Genomic DNA, 13243 nt, shown 5'->3' with positions numbered 1-13243 from the left:
ATTGGAGCCAATCCTATCTCTGTGAATTTCCTGGGAGCTAACAGGTCAGGGGTTAAGCTACAGTTCTGATTTGAGGGATTGACTGCGTTTTTGTATTTGCATATTAACTGGCTAGAGAGGACAGGCACATTCCTGAACACATTGCTGTATATCGCTGTGGCGTTAAGGGGTAGGTTAATGCCTAAAACTCTGGGGAGGTGTTAAACGTCTCAGCAACCACATTACTATGATATAGCCATCTTCTGAGATGGCCAGCGAACACCGTTTCAGGAGAGGGATGCTAATTGGGCTGTAAGGTGGTTACTCGTTAGGTTTGAGGGGGTACATCATTCTGGGGGCAGGGTTAGGGTTCAGCAGAGCTGCATATTGAAGATGTTTTGCGGCTGGAGAGGAGAAGAGCTTCTATTAACTGAAGGTACCTAGGGAAGAAGCGCTCCGTACAAGTCCTGTTTTCTTGATTCGTTTTCTGTGTCTTTTGTTCGTGTCAGTCCATCCGCCGTCTCTGCTTTCAGGCCGTTCCCCCGACACACACTCCAAACACTTGCCGCTCAGGAGTCTATTCTTCCTCACTGAACATTTATTTAGACAAAACCATTCAGATGTTTAATTATCCAACCATCCTAATCTCCCAGCTCAATTCCCCTGTCTACTCTGTCCGCTTGCATGACTGGATGGATACCAGTTAGTACGGATTAGTGCCATGAGGTGTGTGTCTGTGCGTATTCTTGTTTTAAGTCAAATGTGGGTATTTGTGTACCGTGTGTTGTATGTGGGGCGGAAGCTGGAACGCAGATGCTATAACCATATGTGCGTGTCTTAATGCAGATATTAATTTGACCATAGACACAATCCATGCCGTTTAGGATTACACCCTTACCATTTCCAGAACTGTGCCCTCATACGATCCTTATTAAAGTTAGGTAGATGTAGTGGTTGTTGTTATTGTTGTTCTGGGCTGCAGCAGGCTGGCTGGCTGCGCCCATCCTAAGCCTCTTCCTGGTTATTAAAAACTCATCAGATGAGGAGGCTTTGGTCCGGGGGGATAAGATGAAAATGATGTCGGTGAGGATGGATCGACAGTAGAGGGACGGTCACTCGATAAGGAGGGGAGCAGGCGATTTAGTTATTTGGCCCTGAACGCCTTTTAATATCCTGATTCTTCAGGATGAGAATAATGCTATCTGCTGGAACTGTGTGGCTCGCTCGCTCACTCTCTCTCTCAACTTTACCAGATCATCTATGTATCATGGTGTCCTGGCCCTGTGACAGGGCTTGCCAAAAGCTGCTTGTCCCCTCTGAGTTTCTATAAGGAGGATTTAGGACATGAACTATGATTTGCAAACCCTCTTAAATATTGACATGCTATTATTGTGTACTAATACCCCTCTAAGAATGGAACGTACAGTCCCTGTTCCATATCGTCTTAGAAGGGGAGGTTCCGACAAGCTTCAGATGATACCAGACCAACACAAAACATTTAGTGTTTTTCATTTCAACTTCAACATCTTCTTTTGGGTTTTTGTTTTGTCATGAAATGCCCTTCAGTTCCATTGACATTCTTCTGGTTTTGTATGTTTGTGACAATCTGTTTCAAATGTGGGCAGTTGGATTTAGGCCTAAAGGCGGTCTCCTTTCTGGTCTATTGTGAACTTGTGACTCACTACATGTTGTTGTGTACTGTGCTTAATGTCTCCATATTGTGCAGAGCTTTGTATAGAGGCTAAACGTAGAAGAGAACTCTCTACCTGGTCTGTGTGTATAAATAGCTGCGAAGTGGTCTCATGTCGGACCGGTAGGTCAGAATCAGAAAAGGCTCTCGTTCTCCCAGCCAGATATCCTCTCCATGTGAACTCTGCCCCCTAACTCTGCCCACTAATTAAAATGAGTGATATCTGGGAGGTCAGATGGATGACTGAGATCTATCACAGAGACCTTTCCTCTTCAGTGGAGCTTCAAGTGTCAGAACAGAGAGGCTCGCCGCTGACTCTGTTTTGTATAATTGCAAGGTGTTTAATTGCAGGTAATTAAATGAAATACAATAGAAATGGGTACCACTTTTTGGTTATGGTTAAGGTTAGGTGGTTTTGTTAAGGGGTGGGCACCATTAGGTAGGTGTGTGTGTGTGTGTGTGTGTGTGTGTGTGTGTGTGTGTGTGGGGTGGGGGGGGGTGGGGGGGGGGGGGTGGTGTGTGTAAGGTGGGTTTTGTGTAAGTGGGGAGTATTAATTATAAGTGTCAAATACAAGAAATTGAGATTGTTGAGCATAATTTGTGAGAGGGTAGTATGACTACATGAGGATGAGTATAGAAAGGCTATGTGAGTTTGTGCAACAGTCACTACTGCATTGTCTTTGCTGTGTGTGTGTGTGTGTGTGATGTGCGCTTGTTGTGGCACTCTAGTCCAGACAGCATAGTCAAAGGGGCTGAGTTTCATAAACCACAAAGCAGCAGGCAGGAGATTGTCTTAATAATCTGACCTAGATGTCCTTTTGGGGATTGGGATATGTGCTGGAAGTGAAAAGTAGAGAGTGTGTGTGAGAAGCGGGAGGAAGAGGGACTTATCACCATGGATTTTATGCCCGGGAAGATTTGCCCTCGGGGGGCTTAGATCCCTGGCTGGAGGGGTGGGGGGGTAGCAAGCTGGGCTGGGGGCGGGGCGGGGGGATTTCCTGTTTGCTGTAGAAAAAATATGTACCACTTGCGCTCGGCCTTATTTACTAAGCAGATTAGACGCGGCGGCGGAGAACAGAACAAATTGTAATTTGTCCTTTGGCTGGTTGTATAAGACCATAATGCGTAGTCTTTTTTTGATCAAGTAGCCATGGTCCTGCAGCACAGGGGGATTGAGAGATCTTGGTCATAGACAGATTAACATGTCAGGGCAGAGTGGAAGATCCAAGGGACTATCTCACTCTGATTGACTGGAGCACTGATGAAATGCTATCCCATCTCTAACCCCTTCCACCCCACCCTCCCTAGCCCATATGAACACATATCACTCCAAAAATACAGTGTGCTTATGCCACCCTCTCAGTGTGCGTGTCCAAAGGGCATCATACCATAGTATTATCCAGAACCATTATTATATGGCTCTGGTATTATCCATATACACCCTTCATCTTCTATCTTTTTCATGTGATTCTGTTTCTGGTCATTTTGAGCCTGTTGGATATTACTTTCTTGGATAACTCACAGGGGGATTGTTCTAGAGTTGAGATATTCAGATATTCACTTCTGGGAAATTACAGGAATGTATAGGTTAAATGTGTGTTAAATCATATACTCATTCATGAGGTATGAAATGGAGGTCACTGTATGTTTCAATGTGTTGGATTTTTGATGTACTCTGTACAGAATGCAATACAGAAAGGTTTATCAGGCACTAGTTGATTTAACATAAACCACACTGTATTTGTTTTAAATAAGTCCTTTCTGTTGGTCCCACAGACTCCAGGTTTAAGGGCTAGACCAGGACGCCTGCAGTGGTACGCTGAGAAGTGCATTAACGGCAACCAGGTGAGAGAGAGAGACCACACACAGTCGCGCGCACGCACATGCACATGCACACACACCACGTCTAAAGTATTGTGTCCCTGTGTAGATGGAGTCTTTGGAGAGCATGGTGGATATGACAGCCAAGCTGTTTGAATGTGACCGGGATGAGCTGTATCACTACGTGTTGCGGCTCTGCAGTAAGTCCCCCTCAACCTCCATCCCTACTCTTCTCTGACTGGGTGGCTTTCCTGTCGACATCCTATTAAGTTACTATTCAATTAGTATTCTAATCGGGGTTGTGCTCAATTCCAATCAAAGGCAGTCAATTCAGGAAGTAAACTGAAATTTCAACTAAATGATTGAAAAGGGGGCATCTATTTTTAATGGCTTCTCGATAAACTGAAAAGGATATATTTGTCAAATCACTTCCTAAATGGACTCCCTTCAATTAAAATAGAGCCCAACCCTGATTATAATTCATAATTCTAAGGTCTTTCCTGTATCTCACCATCGCTGTATGGATGGACTGACTGGATCTACATTCTCCAATGGGAAGTTTATGAACCTCACTTTACCCCTGACTGGTTATATTAAGCCCCTCCAACTATCCCTGAAGTCACTACTACTTCCCTCCATCTCCTCTTCTCATGTGACCGTTTAACCTTTGCCCCCCCCCCCCCCCCCAAATCCCTGGCAGCAATGTGGTGTGAACAGTGGCGTAACCCCAGGGCCATTTTGTGTGTGAGAGAATGGGTTCAGAATCCCAGTATCCACAGATAGTGTATGACTAGATTACATCTCGTGAAGCTTTTTTGGAACTGTTTGCCCAGTTCAGCCCGGGGCAGATAAAGCCTGCTCGGATACAAATCAAATCAGCCCAGAGTTAAGTGTCTGGCTGAGGAGGATGAGCAGATTAGGCCTTTTCTACCTTGATTGCTCTCTCAGCATTAAGCAGCATGAGTGTCAACAAGGAATCTTGATGTCTGTGTGCGTATACACGTTGGTGTGCATGTTTTATGTTTTTTATTTAACCAAGTAGTCTCGTTTATAAAATACATTTTTGAAGAGTTTGTGTGTGTGCGTACATGTGATCATGCTCTTTCTCACCCTCAGAGGACACAAACGACTGGCGCAAGGCGGAGGCCACCTGGACCAAGATGCAGGAGGAGAATGTGATACCAAGAGAGAGGACCCTGCGCATACTGGCTGACATCCTCAAGAGTAATGGACAGGAGGTGCCTTTCGAGGTGCCTGAGGTAAAACAGCCTTCTGAAATCACTTACTTCTCTGCCACCACTAGTAAGCACAGCTCTCCTTTTATTTCTATTCCCATCAAATCAGTCATTTTCCCAAATCAGTGTTTGCTTCATTAAAGCTCATCCTCTCTGCTGATGTTCAGTTTGTTGCACAGTGAATCGCGGGCAGGACGCTACCTTTTAGTACCTCAGTTTATTATAGGCTTCATTATCATTGGCGTGCCATGGTGCCCCCTCTGTCCTGGTTGACTCCTAGTTGGTGGAAATCCCTGAACTAGTCTGATTTCTCCGCACCTCTGGCGACAGTCCGTCTGAAACAACAAATCGTTGTATTTTAGCTACAGCTAGGGTAAATTTGAATTTGGGATGATCATTGGGACAGGAATTAATACTAGCCCCTAATGCCCAAATAATTCAGCCACTGCTAAATAACACCATGTCTTCTGCTGCTTAGTGGACTTTAGCACAAGTCTCTAGGGGACTCTGGCAGAGGCTACTGGAAAGATGTGACCAAATTACCCAGCATTCCCTCTGCTTGACTGCACCCGTTTCCTCTGTTGATTCAAAATACATTATTTCTCCATTGGAATACATTATTTTCCAGCTTCCTTCCAGTTGGGTCCATGTTTGTTTGGCTTGTTGGGGAGGCCTGGAGGGAGATGAGACTCAAAGTGATGGCTTTAGCCATTGGAGATGACCCTTGTGACCTGAGGCTCCCTGGAGTTGTCAACCCCCACACCCCCTTTTAGCCTCCCCGGCCCGTATGCCTAGCCTAATTTACCCCTGGCCAGCGTAGCTTAACCCCCTCCCCCGGTCGCTGAACGGGTGACTGAAGATTGAGGGGCCCTACAACAGTCTACTTAACACACACACACCTCACTCAAAAAAGACGCATCGCAATTCTTATACTTAAAGGGAAATTTTGCATGACATGCGCAAAAGGTTCCTGCAACGTGGTTGTAATTAGTGTCATTGCACAGGCCTATACCCGTGCTAGAGAGACTGAGTGACAAAGCCTAGTCACTAGCACGAATAGAAACCAGTACAAAACACCCCCAAGTTTGTGTTTTTCCACGGAGTACAGCCCATGTGCCAGTCGGGTCAAATTGTATTGAAACTCTGGAACATCCTCAAATGTGATCCAAATCTACCAGAGTTCACAACATGTCCCCCTCTAATTTGTTTTCGCCGTGCGCGCAATCTTGCCGATTCCGTTACGCACAGCATGCAGCAAACCAAGAAACGTGATGCTAGGCTCCCAGGCCCTCCCAATGGAAATTACAAGTGTGGCCACTGTACATTGATAATATGACCGATACAACAACAACAAAAATCCCACCCAAGAACAGGTAAAGAATATAAAATCTAAAGCTTCATTAATTGTAGCACCACAAAAGTCCTATACATGTTCAAATGCATCTGTGCTGCTGTTTATATTGGTCAAACTAAGCGAGCATTGAAACATCGCATCGCAGAACTTAAGGCTGCTATTAGAAATAAGAACATATGATGCTATTGCGTGCCACTGCATCGAAGCCAACCATGGCTCACCTTCCTCCCTGCTCTTTGTAGCCATAGAACACGTCCAAGTTTCACCAAGAGGAGGTGATATCGAACATAACTAAAACATTCTGGCATTGTTTTTTCATTATGTACCGGCTGCACGACCATCCACTCAAGAAGAAACAATTGTCCAGCGCACTGATAGAGAATTCATAATTTAAAAAGTAAAAAATATTTTAGTCTTATAGAGAGAAGACTATTCACTAGTCGAGAGTGTAATGGTACCATGGAAAGCCTTGCTGACAGCTGTCTGTAGGCATTTAGAAGAAATGTCTGTGGTCTACAACCACTACAAAATAACACAAGGTATTTTTGAATACGAGGTGTTATTTATATGTATAGTAAGTAGTGGCAAGATAACCGTTGACGCTACATAAGGTTAATAGCAAGTAACAACAAGAGAATAGTTGAAGATGCACATGGGTAATAAGGGAGATTACCGAGTGTGTTTGGGAATGGTACTAAGTGGATGTGAAGTTGTGTGATTGTGAGATATGACATGTAAAGCTGATTTTGAAATTTGGATAATAAGCTGATTGATATTTGGATAATAAGAGGATCTTTTTTTGGAACCTCTCCAGTGTATGGATAATTAACAATGATCCATTTAAGTTGGACTTTGAGTGTCCCTGTGTAAGAATTTCCACAACACGTCCGAACGGTTTGGCCTACAAACTAATATGGAAAGATGAGGACTCTCACAAACACTGTTCTCCGTTTTGCTCGAAGACCCCCATAAGTCAGTAACGCTGATGTGCCAGCTTCTGTCTGTAGCATCCTAACCGTTTTGGGCTACAAACATGGCATCCAGTTTCTGTCTCTCCGTCAGTGAAAAGCCACTGGTTAACTGAGCTCATAAAGCTCCCTCCTCACTCTCCTGTGAAACTCCACCTTGCGCTTCATTTCCATGTGCTTGTGGAACAGACTTCCAGTACCACTCACAATCCCAGATCTCTGAGAAACCCGGGAGGACCTGACCCAAAGCCACATGTTCAACCAGTTCTAGATGTACTATAATGCATTCTAAAACATGGAATGTTGAGAAATACACAAATGGCAATTAACCAAATCCTGGTGAGAATACACTATTTCATTCTTACCCATGTCAATATATTTGATGGTCTTGCAAGGAGATATTGATGTGCCATCCATGGTCCGGACTGATGAAATTGCTGGGTGTAAAAGCTCATTTTAGAAAAATGTAGAATCTTCGATGGCAGAAGCAAGTCGTCTAGTCTTGGGGTTGTTGCAACCAAAACTGAGTTGCAAATCAATGCTGTGGCTCTTAACCAAGCATTCTCAATACAAACATTCTACCTACTTTGAGTGATTTTGTGTTTTCAGGATTCAGAATTGCCACGACAAAGAAAAATAGTGAAATTAAGTGAAGTACTAAAATCAGTTTTTACATTGAACTCGACACAGACATGCACCAATCACCCAGATATGTTGTGAATGGGTTGTGATATGCAATTTGCGACTCTCTGTTTTTATGCTTCATTATAGAATTATGAAACACAGATTCACTTGCGCACGCACACACTATTCTATGGGACAAGCATGCTCTTGTGTTCCTATCATTTGTGTACCATAGGGGCCGTTGTTTTTGTATCGTGTGAATATTGACCCATATTTTACCAGTGATTGTTTTGATAGTAGTTATTCACAGTATGTTGTACTCTACCTTTCCATAGGTGTGGTATGAACAGGCTGCAGACAGAGAAGCACAGGCAGAGACCAAGCCTGTAGGGTCAAAGGGCAAAGCCACCAAGTCAGCCAGCACCCAGGCTGCTACTGCAGAGAACAACCCTGCTGACTACCAGCTCAGACTGCTCACCCTCTGCAAGAAGGGCAAGGCTAAAGGTATTGCTGCCAGACCTCCATTGGTAATATTGGGGATTTCCTGGGCTTCTCTTAATACAGACTGTCCCGTGACCACTGAGACATGTTTTACGAAACATGTCTGGTTGTCCTGTTGACATGGTGGATTGTTGAATACTTTTCATATGTTTCCTGATGGGGATCTCTATCAATCCCTCTCTCCTGCTACATTTCTCATTCTCTCTCCCTCCATCTCCCTCTGTTGGTCTGTCCAGAGGCCTATGATATGCTGAAGGATATTGATAGGAAGGGTGTGACCCTGGGCCCGGCCCCCTACGACAGTCTGATCCGGGCTCTGCTGGCCGAGGGTAGTATGGAGAACGCCATGGTGGTCAAAGAGATGTGAGTTTGTCTGTGTGTGTCAGTACGTCCTGTGTTCTCTCCCTCACTCCCCCTCTCTCTCACTCCCCCTCTCTATCTGCCAGTGGTCCTGACAAAGAAACCACACACTTTTTCAGTGGGCTACTTCCACACTCGGAGTCAAATTCTGGTTTGTCACAGGTTAAGCTTACAGTATACAGGGCAGCCAGGGTTCTTGAATTAGGTTTGAGATTACCAAGTGATTGTGAATTGACCCTTAACCCTGCTGAATGTGAACAGCAGTGGTCTGGTAAGCCTCGGAAGCGCTTGAGCCCCTTCCTATCGCCACAGATTAATTTGGTTTTCTGGGAAGCGGATGACTTTGCACAAAAATGACAATCTTCTGCTGATTAGTAATGTATCGTGTGTGTGTTTTTTGGTTGTCCTGGGATCTTAGTAGCAGGAGTTATCCCTTTTAAAAAACGAGAGCGAAATTAGGTTCTCATCGCTCATAACACATGACTGATGATCTGTCCCCTTCGAGCAGGAGAGTCTTTGTATAATCCTCTTCCCTCGCTCACTGCCCTCGGGTGGCTGTTGAAGTTCCCTGTGTGTGTCTGTCTGTGTGTTAATGAACAGTTAGTAGAATTACCACAAGGACTCAACGCATACCTTCCACATTACACACACCACCTGTCCCCCTTCGCTCCAGAACTTTAGGTACCCTTACATCAGGCCAGTATAGGGCATGACTTAACCCAGGGTTTTTTAGTCCTGTGAGGGACCTTGAATTTATCAGAGAAGGGATGCAGTGGGGGTTGGTTTAATCATGTGGGAAGATGATCAAGACGCCAGTACAGTAATAATTCCCCTAGTGTGTATAAAGCCCAGTCTCTTGCGCGTGGACGACTTAGACAGGGCTGGAGCCAGATGGGCCCAAGGCTGGGTTGGGGAGAGGAGGAGGGGCTGCATCATAACTGAGCAGTGGGGCGCTTAGCAGAGATTAAGGGGATTGGGATGGAGAGAAATGTGGGAGGGTCAGAGCGGAAGTTGGGTGGAGGGGGGAGACCCCAGAGAGAGGGTGAAAAGAGTGCGTGAGATGGGGAGGCTAGAGGGCAGCGACAGGAGGGATTTTCTTTCCTTGGGATTGATAAGAATCACTCTGACCAAGGTTTCCGCAGCAATCTGTCCGAGTGTGCAGAGGGCTGGTGGTTGGTCGGCGCGGCGATAAGGAACATGAGGCCAATGCTCAATTGAGCAGCCAGATTAATCCGGTCGGAGACTGTAATAATAAAAGAGAGATTGATTGAGGTATTAGTGGCTCTGAAATGGAAAAAAAAGATGTCTGAAAGGACAAGGGGATAGACTGAGGGATGGAGGGAAGGGGACATTACCTAGGGTCTCATCACTGCAGCAGCTGTTCTCTCCCTGCCCAGCCCCAGAGGAGACTCATCGCCCCCCACACTCGGAGCTGGAGAGGACCTCAGAGGGAGTAGTCTGAACACCCGGTTGTTTTGTAATACTTCTATGGCCAGACTTGATTGTCAGTCGGACACACTTTCACTCTGTCCCTCTGTTTCAGTCTTATTTTCTCCCTCTTCTCTCTTCCCATTTCAGTGGAGTGGAGGGTTGTTCACCTCTGCTGTAAGGTTGAAGATTGTTGACTTATGTCTGTTCTGTCTGTCTGTTCCTCAGTGCCGTAGGCCGTGTCCCAGGGTTCAAGCTGAATGACATAGCCAACAGCCTCCTCATCATTACACAGGTCAAGAGAGGGCTAGCCAAAGGTGGGTTTTTTGCGTGATACGTGCTCAAACACACACTGAGTTTCTTTGTTGCATACATTTTTGCTTTCCTCCCACCCTTAGATGGCATGTCCACACTCAAGTCCATGCTGCAGGGAGACCAGGTGCCCTCAAAACTGTCCGTCACACGATTGGTGCAATCCCTCGGTAGCCATGGGGATGTCCAAGGCATCCAGGAAGTGGAGGTTCTGATGAAGGGGTTGGGCACGCCCCTCAACCTGTCAAGCATGGTCTTTCTCAACAACACTGCCATGGCACACATCAAAAAGTAAGGTTCATCTACTCACCTACTTAGCACTCAATCGCGCCCAGCTTTATGAAGGGGTATTGTCATGCTGTTATCAAGGGTTTCAGTAGCATTGCAGTGAACCTGTTTCTCAATGCTCTCAGGGTTAAAAATCTCCTGGCCTCTAATACACAGCGGGGTTACCCAACTAGCACCCTGCGGGGGGTTTTATTTGGTCCCCCAAGGTTCCTGAGCAAAAATTTTCATTGCTGTACATGAACACTGTAAAAACACCAGGAAGTCAGCTCCAATTCATTTTAATTTTGGAAATCTGTTCCAAAGTATTCCCATGCATAATGGAGGTGATTGTATACAAATAATAATTCATAACAATTGATTGAATTTATATAGCAACTTTCTGCCTACTGGCGCTTTATGTACAGTGCATTCGGAGTGTATTCCGACCCCTTTTTCAACAGCATTATTCTACAATTTGTTACATCGTTTGTTCCCTTCTCAATCTACACACAATAAAATCTCATTTATTTATAAGGCCCTTCTTACATCAGCTGATATCTCAAAGTGCTGTACAGAAACCCAGCCTAAAACCCCAAACAGCAAGCAATGCAGGTGTAGAAGCACGGTGGCTAGGAAATACTCCCTAGAAAGGCCAGAACCTAGGAAGAAACCTAGAGGAACCAGTCTATGAGGGGTGGCCAGTCCTCTTCTGGCTGTGCCGGGTGGAGATTATAACAGAACATGGCCAAGATGTTCAAAAGTTCATAGATGACCAACAGGGTCAAATATTAATAATCACAGTGGTTGTCGAGGGTGCAACAGGTCAGCACCTCAGGAGTAAATGTCAGTTGGCTTTTCATAGCCGATCATTCAGAGTATCTCTACAGATCCTGCTGTCTCTAGAGAGTTGAAAACAGCAGGTCTGGGACAGGTAGCACTTCCGGTGAACAGGTCAGGTTTCCATAGCCGCAGGCAGAACAGTTGAAACTGGAGCAGCAGCACGACCAGGTGGACTGGGGACAGCAAGGTGTCATCAGGCCAGGTAGTCCTGAGCCATGGTCCTAGGGCTCAGGTCCTCCAAAAGAGAAAGAAAGAGACAAAGAATTAGAGAGAGCATACTTAAATTCACACAGGACACCAGATAAGACAAGAGAAATACTCCAGATATAACAGACTGATCCTAGCTACCGACACATGAACTACTGCAGCATAAATACTGGAGGCTGAGACAGGAGGGGTCGGGAGACACTGTGGCCCCATCTGAACGATACCCCCGGACAGGGCCAAACAGGCAGGATATAACCCCACCCACTTTGCCAAAGCACAGCCCCCACACCATTAGATGGATATCTTCAACCACCAACTTACCATCCTGAGACAAGGCCGAGTATACCCCATAATGTCAAAGCAGAAATAGGTTTTTAGACATGTTAGCAAAGTTCACATTTACAGAAGTAATCAGACCCTTTACTCAGTACTTTGTTAAAGCTACATTGGCAGTGATTACAGCCTTGAGTCTTCTTGGGTATGACGCTACAAGCTTGGCACACCTGTATTTGGGGAGTTTCTGAGATGTTTCTACAACTTGATTGGAGTCCACCTGTGGTAAATTCAATTAATTGGACATGATTTGGAAAGGCATGCACACCAGTCCCACAGTTTACTGTGCATGTCAAAGCAAAAACCAAGTCATGAAGTCGAAGGAATTGTCCGTAGAGCGCCGAGACAGGATTGTGTGGGGGCACAGATCTGGGGACGGGTACCTGCAGCATTGAAGGTCCCCATTCTTAAATGGAATAAGTTTAAAACCACCAAGACTCTTCCTAGAGCTTGTCGGCCCGGGAGAGAAGGGCCTTGGTAAGGGAGGTGACCAAGAACTTGATGGTCAATCTGACAGTGCTCTAGAGTTCCTCCGTGGAGATGGGAGAACCTTCCAGAAGGACAAACATCCCAGCTTTGATGCACCTATACTGACCTCACCTTCTGGATGATAGCGGGGTGAACAAGCAGTGGCTCGGGTGGTTGTTGTCCTTGATGATCTTTTTGGCCTTCCTGTGAAATCTGGTGCTGTAGGTGTCATAGAGGGCAGACCGCGCCATCCTCTGGAGAGCCCTGCGGTTGGTATTTTCCTGGCACCACACTCCCACAGCCCTCACCTCCTCCCTGTAGGCTGTCCCCTCATTGTTGGTAATCAAGCCTACTACTGTTGTGTAGTCTGCAAACTTAATGATTTCAGTTGGAGATGTGCCTGGACATGCAGTCCTTGGTGAACAGGGAGTACAGGAGGGGGCTGAGCACGCACCCTTGTGGGGCTCCAGTCTTCAGGATCAGTGAAGTGGAGGTCTTGTTTCCTACCTTCACCACTTGGTGCGGCCCATCAGGACGTCCAGGACCCAGTTGCACAGGGCGGGGTTCAGACCTAGGGCCTCAAGCTTAATGATGACCTTGGAGTGTAATAAGGTGTTGAATGCTGAGCTTATAGTCAATGACCAGCATTCTTACATAGGTCTTCTTCTTGTCCAGATGGGATAGGGCAGTGTGCAGTGCGATGGCGATTACATCGTCTGTGGATCTATTTGGGCAGTAAGCAAAGTTGGTCTAGGGTGTCAGGTAAGGTAGAGGTGAAATGATCCTTGACTAGTCTCTCAAAGCACTTCATGATGACAGAAGTGAGTGCTACTGGGCGATAGTCATTTAGTTCAGT

At 45.8% G+C, this 13243-nt stretch overlaps 1 protein-coding gene across 1 annotated transcript in view; it reads left to right on the top strand.

The window, feature by feature from the left end:
* The window catches only part of lrpprc (leucine-rich pentatricopeptide repeat containing), a 72798-nt gene that overhangs the window by 46102 nt on the left and 13453 nt on the right, over positions 1 to 13243 (top strand). The window contains exons 26-32 of the mRNA XM_036956116.1: positions 3446 to 3514; positions 3600 to 3690; positions 4607 to 4749; positions 8007 to 8175; positions 8409 to 8535; positions 10189 to 10277; positions 10359 to 10563. Coding sequence (XP_036812011.1) covers positions 3446 to 3514; positions 3600 to 3690; positions 4607 to 4749; positions 8007 to 8175; positions 8409 to 8535; positions 10189 to 10277; positions 10359 to 10563 — 893 coding nt within the window. The remainder of the gene's footprint in view (positions 1 to 3445; positions 3515 to 3599; positions 3691 to 4606; positions 4750 to 8006; positions 8176 to 8408; positions 8536 to 10188; positions 10278 to 10358; positions 10564 to 13243) is intronic.

The sequence above is a fragment of the Oncorhynchus mykiss genome, chromosome 20 (genome assembly GCF_013265735.2).
Source record: "Oncorhynchus mykiss isolate Arlee chromosome 20, USDA_OmykA_1.1, whole genome shotgun sequence".
Taxonomy (NCBI): domain Eukaryota; kingdom Metazoa; phylum Chordata; class Actinopteri; order Salmoniformes; family Salmonidae; genus Oncorhynchus; species Oncorhynchus mykiss.
The sequence above is the reverse complement of the archived record's forward strand: the minus strand, read 5'-3'. Positions and strand labels throughout refer to the sequence as shown.